The sequence below is a fragment of the Pantherophis guttatus genome, chromosome 2 (genome assembly GCF_059756535.1).
Source record: "Pantherophis guttatus breed Tessera chromosome 2, ASM5975653v1, whole genome shotgun sequence".
Classification (NCBI taxonomy): domain Eukaryota; kingdom Metazoa; phylum Chordata; class Lepidosauria; order Squamata; family Colubridae; genus Pantherophis; species Pantherophis guttatus.
Window position 1 is genome coordinate 264,286,124 of NC_142064.1, and position 21,845 is coordinate 264,307,968.

At 42.3% G+C, this 21,845-nt stretch overlaps 2 protein-coding genes across 2 annotated transcripts in view; both read right to left on the bottom strand.

The window, feature by feature from the left end:
* The window catches only part of LOC132710032 (uncharacterized), a 120,163-nt gene that overhangs the window by 36,080 nt on the left and 62,238 nt on the right, over nucleotides 1-21,845 (bottom strand). The gene's annotated exons all lie outside the window — the stretch shown is intronic.
* LOC117659018 (uncharacterized) overlaps nucleotides 71-21,845 on the bottom strand; it is a 37,023-nt gene continuing 15,248 nt past the window's right edge. The window contains exon 3 of the mRNA XM_060685369.2: nucleotides 71-5,901. Coding sequence (XP_060541352.2) covers nucleotides 4,026-5,901 — 1,876 coding nt within the window. The 3' untranslated portion in view covers nucleotides 71-4,025. The remainder of the gene's footprint in view (nucleotides 5,902-21,845) is intronic.

Below are 21,845 nucleotides of genomic sequence, written 5' to 3' on the forward strand. Positions count from 1 at the left end.
CATGTGCAGAAGCTGAAAGATATTGGACTAAAATCCACACATGGTTGGAAAAAATGACAAAAAAAATACATTGATTTTAAACCAGAGATATTTTTATTAGGGATTCTACCAGAAATGTATAACAAAGAACTGAGATATTTAATTGAGAATGTTTTAACAGCGGCTAGAATTGTTTTTGATAAAAATTGGAAAGGCGAGAAGATACCTACTGATGATGAAGTTATTAAGAAAATTATAGATTGTGCTGAAATGAGTAAACTGACATTTGAAATTAGAGAACAGGAAGATAAACAATATTATTTGATTTGGGATTTGTTTTACCAATAGCTAGATAATAAAGCATGGAGATGAAATATGAAATATGAAATAAATGTAATGATAAAATATATGAAATGTTTTCTTATGTTAAATAATAAAAGAGTATAATAATATAAAGGGATATATAAAACTGTTAAATAAGAGAAATTAAATTGGTAATTTTGGATATGGGATTGTGCACAAAAGAATTTTAACTGATCGACACACTGTCTGTGATTATATTTATAAAAACAAGGCAGCAGAAAAATACATTTATCTGAAATTTAAATCATAGGGCACATAACAAGAAAATGTGTCAGGGAGAATACATACCTCTGTTATGACCTATCACCACTTAGCTTCAATGTGAGGAATTTCAATCACTCACAACTTGACTTCTCCCTGGTGGCACTGGATTTTTAAACAGCACAACTAATAGTCAGGAATGATGGGAGTGTAGTGCAGTAGCCACTGGAGGGCCATCACATCCTTATTACTGAACTACAGTTTTTACCACAACCCCTGAATCTGTCTGCCTTCCTATCATCCTTCCTTCCCTTCCTCCCTCTCTGTCTGTCTCTCTCTCTGTCCGGGGGCAGGGGGGAGAAGAAATCCCTGGTGCTAGATGGTGGGAATCTGACATCCAGAGGCTGATGAGCCACACGCTGATGATCAGCTGGTCGGCAGAGACCCAAAGACCACCGGGCTGGTGAGGAGGCAGGGCATCACAAGACAGGCGGCCTGCAGTATCTGCAGGAAAAGTGACTAACACCTGGGAGGCGAAAACAAGCTGACACCAACGCTGGTGTTGTTAGGGGAGAGTGGGGCAGAGTCACATTGTGGCTCCACATCATAATGGGCTCCAGGAGGAGGAGACCCTGTCTCCCTCATTGTGAAACACGCCCTCCCCTGCCCACCCTCCCCCTTCAACCTTACCTTTGCGGTGAGCATACCGTGCATTGGAAGATAAGGGCGATGGCTAGAGGAGGGGCGATGCGGGTGGCACAGCCAGCCATGCAAGAAATGGCTGGTAGGGGTGGGGCGAGGGGCAGGGCTGAATCCCACCATTGCGCGGGCCGAATACATTGCTTCAGCAGGCCATATGCATCCCACAGGCTGTACTTTGAGGACCCCTGTAGTAAAAAGTTATGTCCTGTCCTTAGGTTTTGGATGGGGAAATGCAAATTTTAATTCATGATTAATCCCATCAATTGGCATTCTAGGTGTTTTGTTTGTGAATAGGCTGGCCTAGATTTCTTAATGGACACAAAATATCCATCTCTAAAAACTTCAGGCATCTATCGGAAACTGTTGTGACTGCTTTCTGCCTTTGCTAGTATTTTTTTTTCTCCATTTCTCCTTTGGGGAAATATAATATTCTGCCTCTTTTTAATATTCCCTAAAATATTTCATTCTTTGGGTGGAGGGGTTTGTCTGTCGTGATTACTCCATACAATACACTCACACTTTTTGATCTAACTTTAAAGCAAGGGGAGGATGTTAATTGATGAAATGATCCCAAGAGCTTCAGCGGCATTAAAGGACAGGGTTCCGGTTGGAGGCTTTTAAGAAGAGACTGCACAGTCTCTTGTCTGAAATGGAATAGGGTCTCCTGTCTTGATTGGTGGGTTGGACTAGAAGACCTCTAAGGTCGCTTCCAACTCTGATACTTTATGTAAGCTGACTTTGTATAAATATACAAAAGTATGAAGGCTATTGCTTAATGCATTGTAAGCCGCCCTGAGTCTCCGGAGAAGGGCGGCATATAAATCAAATTAAAAAAAAAAAATACAGATAGTCCTTGACTTACAACTGCAATTGAGCCCAAAATTTCACTGTTGCTAAGTGAGACATCTGTTAAGTGAGTTTTGCCCCATTTTATTATTTATTTATTTATTACATTTTTATAACGCCCTTCTCCCGAAGGACTCAGGGCGGTATACAGCCATATTAAAACAACATATACCCACAAAAATTTAAAAACAATTTAAAATATATTAAAAAATTGGCCTTTATATTAAAAACTATAAACACCCAATTAAAATTCATTTTCTAAGCCAGCTCAGCCTGTTGGAACAAAAGAGTTTTAAGGGCACGGCGAAAGGTACGTAGGTCGGGGATCATGCGAATCTCCAGGGGCAGTTCATTCCAGAGGGCAGGTGCCGCCACAGAGAAGGCTCTCCCCTTACAACTTTTCTTGCCACAGTTGCTAAGTGAATCAATGCAGTTGTTAATTTAGTCACACGGTTGTTAAGAGAATCTGGCTTCCCTGTTGACTTTGTTGGTCAGAAGGTGCAAAAAGAGTCCGGGACACTGCAACCATCATAATTATGGGTGTTTTGCCAAGCATCTGAATTTTGAACATGTGACCATGGGGATGCTGCAATGGTCGTGTGAAAAACAGTCAAGCGAATCACCGTGTTCTGCTCAGTGCAATGTACCATGAGTGGGACTTGCAACTTCCTGTCAATTTTGTTTATTGGAAGCCAATTGTGAAGGTTCCAAATGGCAATTCCATGACTGTGGGACACCGCAAGTATCGTAATTGCCAGCCAGTCCCACCCCCAAATAACTGTGATGGGCACAACTTTGAGGAACTACTTTTTAAGCACCAGTGTAATTTTGAAGGCTGAGTAGTAAGCGGTAAGCGAGGACTGTCTATAAAACTGAACATCCCAAAGGGTGCACAACAGCTATTATTTAAAAAAATCCTAGGTTAAGTCCAGTTCTTCCACGATAATAAATGGATGGTGCACCACTAGGAAACCCTGTGTTTGTTTGCTAGGTAAAAAAAAATCACAGAAGACAGCAATGGCATAAGAGTTCCATATTGTTTCCAACAAAAGGTGTCCATAAAATCACAACAAGTCACCCCTACTATGAAGGAGAACCAGTTTTAAAGCATGTACCACAAATGGAATAAAATCTGGGGAGAAAAGGAATATGTAGCAACTGACATGTTTCAATCGAATTGCTTCTTTTGGCTTTTGAACCATGAAGGTTACCTGAAGGGCAGAACAGCCTTTACATCTGAAATTTTACATTGCTTTTCTCACTACTCTATAAACTCCCCCAATATATTTGCTATTCATTATGGTTTCTTCCACTTGGGTGCCTCATTCTTGACACAATCTGAACAGACGTACTTGGTGCACTAAATTCCTGGAACTGTTAGGAAAAGATAAACTTTGAATCTCCTCTGTGTCTCTTCTCCTCTTGCTTTCTCCTTATATGAGGAGCCACAATCTATATCTCAGGGCTCCAATCCCCAAGAGATGCTGGCTGGAGAATTCTAAGGCTGAAAATCTTGGGGGCACCAAGGGAAAAAAAGGCTGGGATTCCTGGCATGTAGCATTTCTATCATCTATCATCATAAAAATGCAAAGAACATTCCCAAAAAGATTTTTACATAATTGCCAAATTTCTACAAAAATAAATATCCAGCAACTTCTTATGCTGAAGGTAAGATAGCCATTATCAAAGTAATATGTTCCAACTTTTTCTTTCCTCTGCACCATCTAATACCATTACATATTTGCCTACAAAAAATCAGGCAAATTCTATTTAATTTAATCAAATTAAATAGTCAATTTCTCAGCTGGAGTTACACTGGGACACTAGAAATGAAATTCAACCCTTCTCTACACTAATCGCTTGGGGCCTTAGGAGATTTTTCTGTGTGCAATAAGGGTGGAAAGTTTCCTGAAGCACCGTCCACACTCGGGGCATTAAAATGATTTCTCCCCTTTGTTTATAAGTACTTGATTTATAAGGTTAACCTTAGTACTGAGATCATTCCCACAGTCTGGACACTCATATAGTTTTCCTCCTGTGTGAGTCCTCTGGTGTTGAACTAGGCTGAAATTCTGACGGAAACTTTTCTCACAGTCAGGACATTCAAACGGTTTCTCTCCTGTGTGAGTCCTCTGGTGTTGAACCAGGGTGGAATTCTGACTGAAACTTTTCCCACAGTCAGGACATTCAAAGGGTTTCACTCCTGTGTGAATCCTCTGGTGTTGAACCAGGCAGGAATTATGACTGAAAGTTTTCCCACAGTCAAGACATTCAAAGGGTTTCTCTCTTGTGTGAGTCCTCTGGTGTTTCACCAGGGTGGAATTCGTACTGAAACTTTTACCACAATAAAAACATTCAAACGGTTTCTCTCCTGTATGAATCCTCTGGTGTTGAACCAGGTTGGAATTCTGACGGAAACTTTTCCCACAGTCAGGACATTCAAACGGTTTCTCTCCTGTGTGAGTCCTCTGGTGTTGAACCAGGTTGGAATTCTGACTGAAACTTTTACCACAATCAGAACATTCAAACGGTTTCTCTCCTGTATGAATCCTCTGGTGTTGAACCAGGCAGGAATTATGACTGAAACTTTTCCCACAGTCAAGACATTCAAAGGGTCTCTCTCCTGTGTGAGTCCTCTGGTGTTTCACCAGGGTGGAATTTGTACTGAAACTTTTACCACAATAAAAACATTCAAACAGTTTCTCCCCTGTATGAATCCTCTGGTGTTGAACCAGGTTGGAATTATGACTGAAACTTTTCCCACAGTCAGGACATTCAAACGGTTTCTCTCCTGTGTGAGTCCTCTGGTGTTGAACCAGGCTGGAATTATGACTGAAACTTTTCCCACAGTCAAGACATTCAAAGTGTTTCTCTCCTGTGTGAATCCTCTGGTGTTTCACCAGGGTGGAAATCGTACTGAAACTTTTACCACAATCAGAACATTCAAACTGTTTCTCTCCTGTATGAATCCTCTGGTGGCTGATGAGATAGGAATTCTGACGGAAACATTTTCCACAATCAGGACATTCAAACGGTTTATCTGCTATGTGAATCCTCTGATGGCCGATGAGGTTGGAATTCCGACGGAAACATTTCCCACAGTCAGGACATTTAAAGGGTTTCTCTCCTGTGTGAGTCCTCTGGTGTTGAACCAGTGTGGAATTCTGACTGAAACTTTTCCCACAATCAGGACATTTAAAGGGTTTCTCTCCTGTGTGAGTCCTCTGGTGTTGAACCAGGTTGGAATTCTGACGGAAACTTTTCCCACAGTCAGGACATTCAAAGAGCTTCTCTCCTGTGTGAATTCTCTGGTGTGTCAGAAGGCTGAGTTTGGAACTCAAACTTTTACCACAGTCGGGACATTCAAAGGGTTTCTCTCCTGTGTGAATCCTCTGGTGTGTCACAAGGCTGGAATTCTGACTGAAACTTTTCCCACAAACAGGACACTCATACGGTTTCTCTCCTGTATGAATCCTCTGATGTTGAATCAGGCTGGAATTCTGATAGAAACTTTTCCCACAGTCAGGACATTCAAAGGGTTTCTCTCCTGTGTGAGTCCTCTGGTGTTTCACCAGAGTGGAATTGTTACTGAAACTTTTCCCACAATCAGGACACTCAAAGGGTTTCTCGCCTGTGTGAGTCCTTTGGTGTCTCACCAGGTTGGAATTCTGACTGAAACTTTTCCCACAATCAGGACACTCAAAGGGTTTCTCGCCTGTGTGAGTCCTTTGGTGTGTCACCAGGCTGGAATGCCGACTGAAGCTTTTTCCACAATCAGGACACTTAAAAGGTTTATCTCCTGTGTGAATTCTCAGGTGTATCACCAGGTTGGAATTATCACAGAAACATTTCTCACAATCAGGACATTCAAACGGTTTCTCCTTGGCATGAGTCATGTTGCCATGCTTCCTAAAGCATTTACTGCATTGGGAGCACTTGTAGGGCTTCTCTCCTGTGTGGGTCCTTACAAGAACCGCAATGGAGGTGTTCTGATCAGAGGTTTTGCCACATTTAGAGTATTGTATGGTTTTTCTCCAGTCGGGAGAAAATCAGGCATAATCAGCTGTTATTTGCAAGTTGTATCTTTCCCACAACATGCACATCTATGGAGCTTTTCCACAACTCATATTCCTTTGGAAGTCAAAAATATGGATGATTCCTTGTTTAGCAGTGTTTTTATTCAAGCCATTTTCTTCCTCCCAGAGTGGGCTTGCTCTACGTGGTTTTCCAATTGACCTTTTCCTCCCCAGTAACTTCCAGATATTTCCCTCTTTTGCCCAATGGAAAAATAATCTGCCTTGACTTTCATGTAATGCATGATTGAATTTCACACTCTGCTTTTCCCAGCTAGAAATCTCTTCTTGATTTTCTCTCGTTGCTGAGGAAGATTAAGAATTGTGTGGCTCTCTGAAGGAAATGGAAGATATATTGATTTTTGGACGGACTTGCTTTGGTGTTCAATGTTGCTTGTTATCCTCAGTTGTCCAGAGTGCTCATTGCCATCTTCTTTGTCTATAAGATTCAAATAAAAATGTATCTTTAATTGTGCACGAAATGGCTGCAGAAGATGAGAAAAGAAGAAAAACTTTTACATTACAATGAAAGAGCAAACATGCCACAATACTCAAAGAAGCTCTTACATTAATCATGACACATGGAAGACTACCCAGATCCAAGTTTGAATATCCATTCAATGATGAAATTCCCTTGTTGACTGGGTCAATCACAAATTCTTAGCAATGCAAATGGTTGTTTTCACATACAGTCAAGAGAAAAAGAAGTACCGTATTTTTCAGAGTATAAGACACACCTTTTTCCCCCCTAAAAGGGGGTGAAAATTCAGGTGCGTCTTATACACCGAATGTAGCCCTGCCCACCCACTGGCCCCCACCCTTTGGCCTGTGCCTCGCAGCAGTTACCTCCTTGCAAGCAAACAGCAAGAAAAAACAGCTCCTTTCAGCTTCAGCATAGACTAATTAGCACAAGTTGATTAGATCGGCCTCCCGACTCTCCGATAATTTGCTCTCAGCTGTTTTGCACAGGGCTCTGCTGCTTGCTGCAAAGAGGTAAATTGCTGCAGCAGATTTTTTTTCCTTGTGCTAATCAAGCTATGCTGAAAACAAAACTTAAAGTAAAGCAGGCTGTTTGCTGTAAGGAGGCAAAATTAGGCAGAGGCAGAGGGAGATTTCTTTTTCCTCACCAAAAAAGGTAGGTCCAAACAATGGGAAATTTAGGGCAAAAGAGTAGAGTTCAAGATTTTAAACACAAAAGAAAAAAAGGAGAAAGCAAAAAGCAAAAATAAAAATGGGAAGGGAGAAAAAGAAAAAGAAATGAAAGAGAAAAATGTTATACATATTTAGAATTGAAATATTAATAGTAGTAAGAAATAAATGGGAAATCATGATTGTAAAAATGAAATGAATAATAATTGGAATATTTGTCTTTGTATTTTTGAAATCTAGACAATGATAAGTTTTTATTTTTTTTAGAAATATGATTAAGTATAAACTGTAACAATTGAAATACGTTTAATGGTATATGGTGGTGAAAGTAAAAAGGATTAAATTATAGCTTGGATAACAGCTAGAACATTTTTAAATTTAATTAGGGAAATTGTAATGATTGAAATATTTTTAATTATATATTGTGATGAAAGTAGAAATGATTAAGTTGTGGTTTGGAGGATTATATGGGCAAAACTATGAGGGTTATTGGGAGAGTTTAAGATGTGAAAATGAGTAACATATTTGGTTTATTGGTAAATATAATTAATTGATTTTTAAGAAATTGGATTGCATGGAAATAATTGGAATATTCATGTTCATATTGATATACAAAAAAAGATAGTTATATAACTAATTGATTTATATTAAAATGTTGAATTTGTATTAAACAATTGTAATACATAATTAACCAATGGGAGGATGGATATAAAAATAGATGACAATGGGAAGGGGTATAATATAGAAGAGAAGAGAAAAATTGAATTTGATTAAGATTAGATATGAGGATGAAGGGTAATAATTGTTTTTTTTAAAAAAAATAGATGTGGAATAAATATGGCAAAAAAAACACTGTTTAAATTTGTGAACCAGCCAAATACCCTGTTCAAAGAAAATACATTGTATGTTTGTATGTGTGTTTATCTAAAAAATAAAAACTGGAAAAAAAAAACCCAAAAAGTTAGGTGCGTCTTATACTCTGGTGCGTCTTATACTCCGAAAAATACAGTACATCCTCTTTCATTTCTATGGTTTTACTTATCAGGGTATCATAAATATCATCGCAACAGAACAGAAGAGAATAACAGAATTGGAAGGGACCTTGGAGGTCTTCTAATGCAAGCCCTGCTCAAGCAGGAGACCTTATACCATTTCGGAGAAGTGGCTATTCCGTCTCTTCTGAAAGGTTTCCAGTGATGGAGCACCACAATGTCTGAAGGAAAGCCGTTCTGCTGGTTAACTGTTCTCACCATTAGGCTATAACAAGCAGCGCAAAGTGACAAACAGGCAATAGGCAAAGTCAGTGCTAACGTGGTTAATCCCTCCACCGTTTATATACGTCAGCTCCACCCCCACAGCTCCATTATCCCTGGGACCCGCCCGATAACCCCCTACCCGTTACGTGGCGTCGAATGATGACACAGCCCAGCGCGCAGGGCATACATGCTGTGGGCACCACACGCAGGCCTCACCTCCCATCAAGCCCTGGCAGGCTTTGCGCGGCCCAGGATAAAGCAGGGCACCGCCTCAACACCAGCAGATACTTTTCAAGCCATGGAGGCCTTGTGCTGCTGAGTTGGCGGCTCCTGGCGTGGCGTGTGGGTATAGTCATGCCTTCCAGCTGGCGGCTCCCAGCGCAGCATGTAAGCCAGGCCCCCATGAACGTCCATCACATCTGGCGGCTCTCGATATGGGGTGCGGCCAAGGTCTCTGTGCGATTGGCAGCCCCGGTGACCGGAAGGCTGACATTGCCCTTGATCAATTGCTCCTAAGTTGCATTAACAGAGGATACAATCAAGATCAAGTGAGGTACTAATAGCACTCTATAAAGCCTTAGTAAAACTGCACCTACAGTACTGCATCCAGTTTTGGTCACCACACTATAAAAAAGATGTTGAGACTCTAGAAAAAGTGCAGAGGAGAGGAACCAGGATGCTTAGGGGACTGGAGACTAAAACATACGAAGAATGGTTACAGGAACTGGGCATGGCTAGTCTAGTGAAGAGAAGGACCAGGAGAGATATGATAACAGTCTTCCAATATTTGTCGGGCTGCTACAGAGGGGACGGGGTCAAGCTATTTTCCAAAGATCCAAGGAGAGATTCAACCTAGAAATAAGGAGGAACTTTCTAACAGTGAAAACAATCAACCAATGGAACAACTTGCCTTCGGAAGTTGTGGCAGCTTCATCACTTGAGACTTTCAAGAAAGGATTGGACATCCATTTGTCAGAAATGGTCTAGGGTCTCCTGCTTGAGTGGGGGGGGGGTTGGATTAGATGACCTATAAGGTCCCTTCCAATACTGTTAATCTGTTAAAAAGATTATTCATAAGGATCTGGGTACTTACGAGATCGCCTTCTGCTACCGATAGCCTTCCACCGAACAATACGCTCTCACAGAGAGGGACTCCTCAGGGTGCCGTCGATCAAACAATGTCAACTGGCGACCCCCAGGGGGAGAGCCTTCTCTGTGGGGGCACCTGCCCTCTGGAATGAATTGCCTTCGGAGATACGGATGATGCCTGACCTACGCGCCTTTCGCCGTGCCCTCAAGACGTTATTGTTCCAATAAGCTGGGCTGGCCTAAACATTAATTTTAATGGTTGTCTTAGTTTTTTTTAATAATATTGGGGCCAAATTATTTAATATATTTTAAATTATATTAAAATATATTAAGGCACCTTATTTGTGCGGTGCTGCAAGGGTCAGTCCTCTCACCCCTTCTGTTCAACATTTATGTAAAACCGCTAGGCGAGATCATCCGTGGTTTCGGGGTGAGTGTTCATCAGTATGCTGATAACACACAGCTATACATCTCCACCCCAGACCACCCCAATGATGCCCTTGCTGTGATGTCCCGTTGCCTGGAGGCCGTGTGGATCTGGATGGGGAGAAACAAGCTCAGACTCAACCCCTCCAAGACCGAGTAGCTGTGGCTTCCGGCGTCCCGGTATAGTCAACTGGTACCATCACTGACAATAGGAGATGAGATCTTGCTCCCCACAGAGAGGGCCCGCAACTTGGGTGTCCTCCTGGATTCACAGCTATCTTTAGAAGATCATTTGACGGCCATGGCCAGGGGTGCCTTTTATCAGGTTCACCTGATCCGCCAATTGCGTCCATTTCTGGATCAGGACGCCTTGCATACGGTCACTCATGCCCTAGTTACCTCCCGTATGGACTACTGTAATGCTCTCTACATGGGGCTCCCCTTGAAAAGCACCTGGAGGCTCCAACTGGTCCAGAACATAGCCGCGCGGGTGATTATGGGCGCAGGTTGTTACGCCCATGTAACACCTCTCCTAGGCGAGCTGCACTGGCTCCCGGTGGTCTTCCGGGTGCGATTCAAGGTGTTAGTTATCACCTTTAAAGCGCTCCATGGCTTAGGACCTGGGTACCTACGAGACCATCTTTTGCCACCAATAGCCTCCCACCGACCAGTTCGTTCTCACAGGGAGGGACTACTCAGGGTACCGTCAGTCAAATTATGCCGACTGGCGACTCCCAGGGGAGGGCCTTCTCTGTGAGGGCTCCAACCTTTTGGAATGAACTGCCCCCGGAGATACGGAATATCCCTGATCTCCATGCTTTCCGCCGTGCCCTCAAGACCCTGATGTTCCAACAGGCAGGGCTAAACATATGAATATGTGAATGAATTTTTTAAATGTTATCTAATTCTGGGTTTTATTTAATTGACCAAACTAATAATTTTAATTAGCAATTTTATGATGTTTGTGTGTCTATATTTTTCTTGACCGTACACCCCCTTGAGTCCTACGGGAGAAAGGCTGTATAGAAATATAATAAATAAATAAATAAATAAAATTGTTTTTAAATTTTATGTATATGTGTGTTTTATTGCTGGCTGTGCCCCGCCCTGAGTCCCTCAGGACAAGGGCGGTATAAAAATTTAAATAATAAATAAATAAATAAATAAGTGGGAAACATTCAAGAACATTGCCAATCTTCCCAGGACTGGACATTCAAGAAAATTCACCCCAAGGCCAGACCATGCAATGGCCAGAGAAATTACTAAAAAACAAAGAGCTATATCTCAGACTCTATTCATGAAAGTGCAATTAGAAAAACACTGAATAAGTATGGTTTGTTTGGAAGGGTTGTGAGGTGAAACCCTCTTCTCTCTAAAAAAGTCATAGCAGCACGGCTGAGGTTTGCAAAGTTGCATCTGAACAAATCACATGACTTTTGGAACACTGTCCTTTGCACAGACCAGACCAAAGGGGAGTTGGTTGGCCGTAATGCAGTGACATGTTTGATGAAAACCAAACACAGCATATCAGCACAAGCTTCTCATATAAACCGTCATGAACGATGGTGGAGGCGTGATGATTGGGGCTTGTTTTGCAGCCACAGGACCTGGACACTTTGCACTCTTTGAGTTGACCATGAACTCATCTATATACCAAAGTATTCTAGAGTCAAAAGTGAGGCCATCTGTCCAATAGCTAAAGCTTGGCTGATATAGGATTATGCAACAGGAGAATGGACACAAAACACATCAGCAAATCTACAACAGAATGGCTGGAAAAGAAAAGAATCAAGGTGTTGCCATGGCAGTCAAAGTCCAGACCTCAACCCGATTGGCGGGACTTCAAGAGAGTTCTGCATAAAAAAATACCCACAAACCTCAATGAACTGAAGCAATGTTGTAAAGAAGAATGGGCCAAAATTCCTCCACAATGCTGCAAGAGATTGATAAAGTCATACAGAAAAGAATTACTTCTAGTTGTTGCTGCTAAAGGTGGTTCTACAATTATTGAATCATACTTTTTTTAACACATGACTTCTCTGTTTTGGCTTTCTTTTTATAAAATAAAAGATGACCTGATGTAATATGTCATGTGTTGTTGTTCCTCTGTGGTTGTATTAACCTACTTTTAAGAACTTCTAAGGACCAATTGATTTTTACTAGGTCCCATTATATAAAATCATAGAAGTCAAGAAGAGTGTACTTTTTTTCACATGACTGTTTATCTGGAAGTCTTGGGGAGAGATTATGCATTTGGAGAGATACACATTCAGAGAGAAATAATACACACATCTACAATTTGGAGAAAATCAATGTCTTTCAAGGCTGAAAAATATCTGCCCATATGTTGAGATTCTAAGGCTGAAGTTCAGGCCTCAACAGTCTCCTGAGGCCATGGAAACGTTCACAGGAAACCACTAGCCTGTCTGTTAGGCACGTGACCAAAATCATAGAATGAAGCAAAAGCAAAGAAATGTATAAATATCTGCCTTTCACTATGCACAGGGCTCCTTCCTTCTTAGGAGGGACCCATCTTTATTCAGCTGAAGAAATGCGTTGGCTTATCAACAAACACACTTGAACTCTTTTATTTTATTGAGCCACACCTGACAATCTGCATGACACTAAACTTGACAGATGTGGGGGCTTTAAATGATCAAATGATGCCTAAAGCCTCTGCAAGATTTGAAGCACCAGTTATGCCCATGGAAGCCACGAACTCCAAGTAAAGGCAGAAAATACTTTCCACAACCCCTTTGGTGACATCCCAATTGAAGTAGTCCTCACTTACCGACTGCAATTGGGACTGGCATCTGTGTCACTAAGCATTTTATTTCCAGCTCCTTTCTCCTGGCTTGGAACCGGACTGGATTTTTCTTTCTACAATTTGTTTAGATTTTAACATGTATGTATTATTTACTGCCTCTAAGCCGCCCACAGTTATGTCATGGTAAGGTTGGTGGCCAATACATTTTATAAATAAATAAATACAACTGAACAGTCAAAACATTCAATAGCTGGTTTTTAAAAAGTGCTGGGTTAAGCACAGTTGAACCTGGTGAATACACGGATGGGGGCATTAATAGGAAAACACGGTGCTTGTTAGCTAGAAATGGAAGCAAAACAACCCAGAAACGACTAGAGACACATAAATCCGATCTTGTTGCCCAGAAAACATCAGGTCCATAAGAGAAGAATTGAGTTGGGGGGACCTTGGAGGTCTTCTAGTCCATCCCCTGTTCAGCCAGGAGACCCTATTCCGTCCAGAACAAATGGCTGCCCAATCTCCCCTCAAAACCCTCCAGGGACGGAGCAGCCACAACCTCTGGAGGGAAGCCATTCCCAAAGAACCAACCTCCACTTGAAAGAGGCTTTTTCAAGCTTCCCACCAGCAGAAATTGCAGCCCCCAGTTTCCCAGCCTGCAGCACCAGTGGGCTTCCATTTGGGGAGGGAAGGAGCCTGCAGCAGCCGCAGCTGAGAGGCTTCAGCCCAGTTGCTTCTCCGCTTCCAGCCCAAGTTGCTCCCGGACTCTCCTCCCACCTGCAGCCCTCCACTCACCTGCCAGCTGCTGCTCCCACCATGGAAACAGCACAAAAGCCGCTCTGCACACCAACTTCCTCCCATCAGCCATCCGGAAGAGGAAGTTCCTCTGCGCCTCTCCTCTCCTCCCATCCTTTCTAGCAATGCATACTCAATGGTTTAAAACTCCTTTTTAAAGCGCAATCAGGGATGACACCATTGAATTGATGGCTTTCTAGGCACAGACGTTGCCTGGCCGCCATCTAGCGACAGGAGGTGGAAAAACATGCCTGTCCAATCTCCACCAAGGCTTTCGACTCCTAGCAGCCACCTTTGCAACTGAGCCAAGTAAAATAGTGAAACGTGACGCTATTTAGCTCCGTATTTGGTGCCTTTGGGTCAGTCTTGATGCCTGGCCTTACAGTTTCCTTGGCAAAGGTTTTTGGAAGGGGTTCCCTCCTTTTCCTGCTTCCTAGGCCTGCTTACTTCCCTCCATGTGGGGATAGCTCCATTGAGGATTACACGTTGAGTACGATTTGTCAAGCAGTTAGAAACTCACTTTGTGGTGGTGCTGCCTATCCCACATTTTTCTAGGTTGGCAAGAAGTAGGTAGGTTGTGATCTACTTTATCAAATGCTTTACTGAAATCTAAGTATACTATGTCTATAGCATTTCTCTGGTTCACTAATTTAGCCACTTTGTCAAAGAATGAAATAAAGTTTGTTTGGCATGATCTGTTTTTGATCAACCCATGTTGGCTACTGGTTATAACTTGTTTGCTTCTGGGTGTTCACAGATTTGTTGCCTGGATATGTTTTCCAAGATGTTACCAGGTATTAATGTCAGGCTGATCTTTCTGTAATTTCCTGGATGAGTTTATTTTACCTGTTTTGAAGATGGGAACCACATCAGCTCTTTTCCAGTCCTCAGTTATAGGTAATCCTGAATTTACCACCACAATTGAGTCCAAAATTTATGTTCTTAAGTGAGGAATTTGTTAAGTGAGTTTTGCCCCATTGTACTACTTTTCTTCACTCATTTGTTAAGTGAATTCTTACTAATCTTAAATTAGTAATACACTTATAGCTCAGTCGTTAAGTGAATCTGATTTCCCAATTGACTTTGGTTTTCAGTAGGTCACAAAAGAGGATCACATGACTCTGGAACAGTCATAAATATGAATTAGTTGTTGAGCATCCGAATGTAAATGACATGACCATGGGGATGCTACCGTGTTTTCCTGAAAATAAGACCCTGTCTTATATTTTTTTGAACTCCAAAATAAGGGCTTGGCCTAGTTTTCAGGGGGGGGTCTTATTATTTTCAGGGTGCAGGAGGCCTGGGCGGCCTGAGCAGTCACAGCCGGGGGTCTGACAGAGAGAGGGTCCTTCTGCGTGCTGCCATCAAGCCCCTCCCCTCCTGCAGGTGTGTGTGGAACATGAGCGGCCTGAAGGCGCCAAGCCGCGCGAGCACCTGCCCCCCCCTTGCTCGCTCCCCTCCCAGGCCTCACCACATCGATGTGACTGACTCTCCATGCGGGGCTGCGGCTCCCTTTGCCCATCATCGCCTCTCTGCCCCAGCTGCCCACAAAGCAGGGATTTCCAGCTGGAGTTTAGAACCTGCAGAGGCCGAGTTTGGAGGAGAGAAAGAAAGACTTCTGCTGCTTTCTTTGCATGCAGCCAGCAGCAGAAGCAACAGAAGTCTTTCTTTCTCTCCCACAAACTCTGCTTCTGCGGCTTCCAAACCTCAGCCAGGGCAGCGGCTGCTCTGGGAGTGTTCTTCCTGCTCTATGGTGATAGTCACTGGAGGCCTCCCCTTTCCCCCTGCTCTTCTCCGCTCCAATCGCCCTCCACCCAAGCGCTCACTGATTGGGGCGCCCGCCAATAAGCCCAACAAGCCCCTCCGCCTTGGGAGTCACCGGACAGGATGGCGACCAGGCCGGACTGTTCCTGGGGAGGGGAGCCTCGCGAGACCCTTGCCCTCCCTCCCTTCTTCCTGCAGGCCCCGGTTACTCTTCTCTGGTGCCTGGAAGCGAGACGCCAGGCAGCTGCGCCGAGGGCAGCCCCAACAAATGCAGCTTGACTGGCCCGGCCATGGCCAGCAATCCCTGCCGGCGGTTGAGCTTGGCCCTCAGTGGGTTGGCCAGAGCCTTCACAAGCGGTGGCAGCAGCAGCAGCAACACCTGCAGCACCTCAGCCATCACTGCTGAGAGACCTGCGCCCAGCTATGAGACGCCCCAAGTCTGCTGGGTGTTGTAGTTGTCCATGACGTCTGGCCCTGCGCCCCACTGTGCAGCCGCTGCCCCGCCCCCACCAGAAGTGTGTATGGTAACTTCTTTCCGCTGCACATGGAGGCTTCTCTGGTGCTGCCGCCTACACTGCTAAGGAAGCCCCAGGGCAGCGATGCTGGTGCTGGTGCTGCTGTGATGGGTGCTCAGTAGCATGGGCTATGTGGACGCAGCACCTGGGTGAGAGTGAGCGGGCTGCCTCTATGGGGCAGGAGCAGGAGCAGGCGGTTAATGTACGGTCAGTGTCGAGGCGGCAGGGGGGCACAGGAGTTCGCAGGGATGTGACTGCCTTGGGAGGATTGGGGGTGAGGGACCTGTGTGTGTGTGAGAGAGAGAGAGGAGGGTGTGTGGGATGGAGAGAACATTGCTGCAGCCCTGGATAACTCTTTGAGATTGGATTGGATCTCTCTCGCTTTCTCTCTCATTCTGTTTCTCTCTATCTCTCTCTCTCTTACACACACACACACACACCATTCTTTCTTTGCGATCACAGCACAGACACCCCTTCCAGGATTGCAAGGCTGAAGGCTCCGGATGGAGCATTTTGGAGATGTGTGTCTGTGCTGCGATGCCAAGTAAACAACGATTGGCAAGAAAAGGGGGAGGAGCCCAGCAGCTGGGGAGGTGCTCTGGAGATCTGGGTCGCTCAGCTGATCAGCGGGCAGCAATTGGGCTGAACCTCCATGAGGTGACCGGAGAAGGGAAGGGCTGCCTCCTCAGCTGGCCACCCCCAAACCTTCACTGGGGCTTGTTTTGGGGGGGCTTATTTTTGGGGGAGGACATATATTTAATATTTAATTTAATATTTAAAATATTTATATTTTAATTTGTAATTAAAAAATTATATGATTATTTATATGGTAAAATTGGAAGAGGAACAAGTTAAAGAAACAAGTATTGCATGGCGGAAAAATTTTGGCCATGGAATTGATTTAGAGAAATGGCAAAAACTGTGGTTGCAAAATTATAAAATGACAATGTCAACAGTATATAAGGAAAATTTGTACAAGATGTTTTACAGGTGGCATCTATCCCCGACGAGAATAGCCAGAATGTTCAAGAACAAATCTGAAAAGTGCTGGAAACGTCATCAGACACTGGGCTCATATTACCATATGTGGTGGACATGCGTAGAAGCAAAAAGATATTGGACTAAAATCCACACATGGTTGGAAAAAATGACAAGGAAACACATAGACTTTAAACCAGAGATATTTTTATTAGGGATTTTGCCAGAAATATACACTGCTCAAAAAAATAAAGGGAACACAAAAATAAGATATCCTAGATCTGAATGAATGAAATATTCTTAGTAAATACTTTGTTCATTACATAGTTGAATGTGCTGACAACAAAATCACACAAAAATTATCAATGGAAATCAAATTTATCAACCCATGGAGGTCTGGATGTGGAGTTACACTCAAAATTAAAGTAAAAAAAAAACACTACAGGCTGATCCAACTTTGATGTAATGTCCTTAAAACAAGTCAAAATGAGGCTCAGTAGTGTGTGTGTGGCCTTCACGTGCCTGTATGACCTCCCTACAATGCCTGGGCATGCTCCTGATGAGGTGGCGAATGGTCTCCTGAGGGATCTCCTCCCACACCTGGACTAAAGCATCCCCCAACTCTTGGACAGTCTGTGGTGCAACGTGGCGTTGGTGGATGAAGCGAGACATGATGTCCCAGATGTGCCCAATTGGATTCAGGTCTGGGGAACGGGTGGGCCAGTCCATAGCATGGACTTTGTCTTGCAGGAACTGCTGACACACTCCAGCCACATGAGGTCTAGCATTGTCATGCATTAGGAGGAACCCAGGGCCAACCGCATCAGCATATGGTCTCACAAGGGGTCTGAGGATCTCATCTCAGTACCTAATGGCAGTCAGGCTACCTCTGGCAAGCACATGGAGGGCTGTTCGGCCCCCCAAAGAAATGCCACCCCACACCATTACTGACCCACTGCCAAACCGGTCATGCTGGAGGATGTTGCAGGCAGCAGAACGTTCTCCACGGCATCTCCAGACCCTATCACACATGTCACATGTCCTCAGTGTGAACCTGCTTTCATCTGTGAAGAGCACAGGGCGCCCGTGGTGAAGTTGCCAATCTTGGTGTTCTCTCGCAAATGCCAAACGTCCTGCACGGTGTTGGGCTGTAAGCAACCCCCACCTGTGGACACTGGGCCCTCATACCACCCTCATGGAATCTGTTTCTGACTGAGCAGCCACATGCACATCTGTGGCCCGCTGGAGGTCATTTTGCAGGGCTCTGGCAGTGCTCCTCCTGTCCCTCCTTGCACAAAGGCGGAGGTAGCGGTCCTGATGCTGGATTGTTGCCCTCCTACGGCCTCCTCCATGTCTCCTGATGTACTGGCCTGTCTCCTGGTAGTGCCTCCATGCTCTGGACACTATGCTGACAGACACAGCAAACCTTCTTGCCACAATTCGCATTGATGTGCCATCCTGGATGAGCTGCACTACCTGAGCCACTTGTGTGGGTTGTAGACTCCGTCTCATGCTAGCACTAATGTGACAGCACCGCCAGCATTCAAAAGTGACCAAACCATCATCCAGAAAGCATAGGAATTGGGAAGTGGTCTGTGGTCACCACCTGCAGAACCACTCCTTTATTGGGGATGTCTTGCTAACTGCCTATGCTTTCCACCTGTTGTCTATTCCATTTGCACAACAGCATGTGAAATTGATTGTCAATCAATTGTTGCTACCTAAGTGGACAGTTTGATTTCACAGAAGTGTGATTGACTTGGAATTACATTGTGTTGTTTAAGTGTTCCCTTTATTTTTTTGAGCAGTGTACAATAGAAAACTGAGATATTTGATTGTGAATGTACTAACAGCGGCTAGAATTGTATTTTCTAAAAATTGGAAAAAGAAGGAAATAACTATGGAAGATGAAGTAATAAAGAAAATTATGGAATGTGCTGAAATGAGTAAATTGACATTTGAAATCAGAGAACAGGAAGATAAACAATATTATATGATATGGGATTTATTTTATCAATGGCTAGATAATAAAGCATGGAAATGAAATATGAAATAAATGTAATAATATAATACATGAAAAGGATTTTATTATGAGATGAAAATGCCATTGTTAAATAAACAATGACAAATGAGAATAATAATATAAAGAGATATAACAGATTGATTAATATGAGAAACTAGATAACTTGTAAATTATGAATATGGGATTAAGCACAAAAGATTTGTAACTGATCGACACACTTTCTGCAATTGTAATGGATGATGGTTGTTTTATGTTTTGTTTAAAATAATTTTTTTCCCAAAAAAACAGAAAAGAAAATAGCGGGCTCTGACGAGCCTCGCAAAAATCCAGCCAGACAAACCGCTGTTGGGGGGGGGGTGTCTTTGGACCGGAACAGTCTTTTAGGGGCAGTGAAGGAGAGCGGCCTCAGATGACCAAGTGGAACAGGCAAGTTCCTCAAAAGGTCGGAGGATGCTCTTCGAACCGGCGGCGGGGGTGGTGGCCATTATGACCGCTTTGAAGCTGGGGCAACCGGAATAAGAATTGTGCAGGAGCAGTGTTTGAATAGAGTATTGGTACTGGGTGAGTTATTGGCCAATTCGCAGGTAAAAAGGAAATTTAAAAAACACTTTAAAAAGTGTCCCGGCGAGGAAATAGCGGCTATTTGGCACTTGAGAATTTTCATGGAGGGAGAAGAACAAGTTAAAACACTTTTATTTTAAAACTTTTTATTTGGATTTGAAATTGGATTTGGAGAAACTAAAATTGATATAAGAAAAAGAAACCCGAGGGAAAATACTTGTTAAAGAGGATTTGAAATAGTTTTGAGAGTTTTGAATTCTGAAGGAAGAACAAAGAGGAGGTTAAAATAGCAAGAAATTTACAACTGGATTTAAATTTGAATTTGGAAAAGCAAGAAAAGAAGAAGAAAATTGAGAGAAAATATTTGATATGTGGATTTAAAATACTTTTGCAAATTGGATACTTTATGACTCTGAAAATTGTGGATTGGAGAGAGACATCTACCGGTGGAAAGAAAGCACTACAACGAATAGCTTGAAAATTGGAAAAAATAACTATAGTGACCTTGCGCACTGCAAGAGTTGTGAGAAAAATTAAGGAGTATTTGTTTTTACTCAAATTGCTTGGCCTTGACTGCTAAAGGAGGTGGAATACAAAAACCAGCTGGATATAAGTATATGGACTTAAATTTTAATTAAATACAGGCTAAAATATCAATATGTGTCAGGAATTAATTGAGATGGTTAAAAATATGCGTGAATCATTAAAGGTTAATAAAAAGTCAGAAATTTTGTTAGAACATACTCAACAGGACAGAGATCATAAATGAGAAGCAAGAAAATAATATTGAAGGCAAAGAAATTGGAAGTAAAAAGCTAAATGGTTACACTGGGATTAACGGTGGCAAAAAGGGAAGGGATAGGACGAAATATTTGCTAAAAAAGAAGCAAGCAAAGGGAAGAGAAGGAAATGGGAACAGATTAGACAAAAATGTGGGGCAAACTATGTGAGTAATAGACCTAAAAGTAAGAGAAAGGATTCAGAAGAAAAGATATAATAATTATAAAAGAAGGAAAAGAAGAAGACGAAGACAAGAGAATGGGAGAAAAGGAGAAAAACGTTAAGAAGTGGAATACTGGAGGGATCAAAAGAAAATGTTTAAAAGGGGAAGAATAGTGGAAAGGAGGAAGGGAAATAAGGTATATAATCATAGAGCTAAGGGAACTGTATTAATATTAGTAATTGTGAAGGTAACAAAGATGTTGATATATATTGTGTATTGTAAAATGAACAGTGGATGAAATATGAAGTGATAATTTGGTCCACTTATGAAAATAATTGAAATTAAGAGATAAACTTGAAATGTAAAAAAGTGTGATGGGGATTTTACATGATGTGTTGTAAGTAATGAAATAAGACAATTAATTGATGCTATAATAAGAAATCAGGAATTAAGAATGGAAAGTGATATTGCTTAAGTTAAAGGGTTTCAATACAAAAATTGAATAAGATGAAACATTGTTTATAGCTAAAAAAAGGGGATGAGGATTTTGAGAAATATATTTTATAAATGGAGAAATAAGGTTAAGAAATTAGGATGTGAAGGGCGGATGTTAATATTGTTTATATACTATGTATTAAGAAGAGATTAAGATAAAATAAAAAAGTAGAGAAAAAGAAAATCATGGCAGAAACTGAAATATGCAAATTGTATTTGGAGAAACTAAAAAAGTAGATTGGAACAGATTATAATATATATATAATTATATTATAAATTGTAAAAGATGTGACCCGGTCAATACTCTGTGCATAAAATATGTATGTAAAAGGAAATTTTTAATAAAACGTGTTTACAAAAAAGAAAAAAGAAAAGAAAAGAAAAATGTCAAGGAAACAATTGGTCCATTGTTGGGAGAAAGTGGCAAGAAGGTGACAGGCAACAGGGAGAAAGCAGTACTACTTAACTCGTTTTTTGCATCTGTCTTTACACAAAAGGAAAAAACAGTCCAACCTATCAAAAACAGATTAGGAACACAAGTTAAAGTAGGTGGAAAAATGGTAAGTGAACACCTGTCTACCCTAAACGAGTTCAAATCACCAGGACCGGATGGATTACAACCCAAGGTTCTGAAGGAACTGGCAGACGAGATCTCAGAACACTGAACTATATCTTTCAAAGATCCTGGAGCACAGGATTTTCCAGCCAGAGGACTGGAAAAGAGCTGATGTAGTTCCCATCTTCAAAAAAGGAAAAAAAAAAAAATAGATCCAGGAAACTATCAGCCTGACCTCAATACCAGGGAAGATTCTGGAAAAGATAATCAAGCAATGAATCAGCGAACACCTAGAAGCAAACAAAGTAATAACCAAAAGCCAACATGGGTTTGTCAAAAACAGATCATGCCAGACTAATCTTACTGC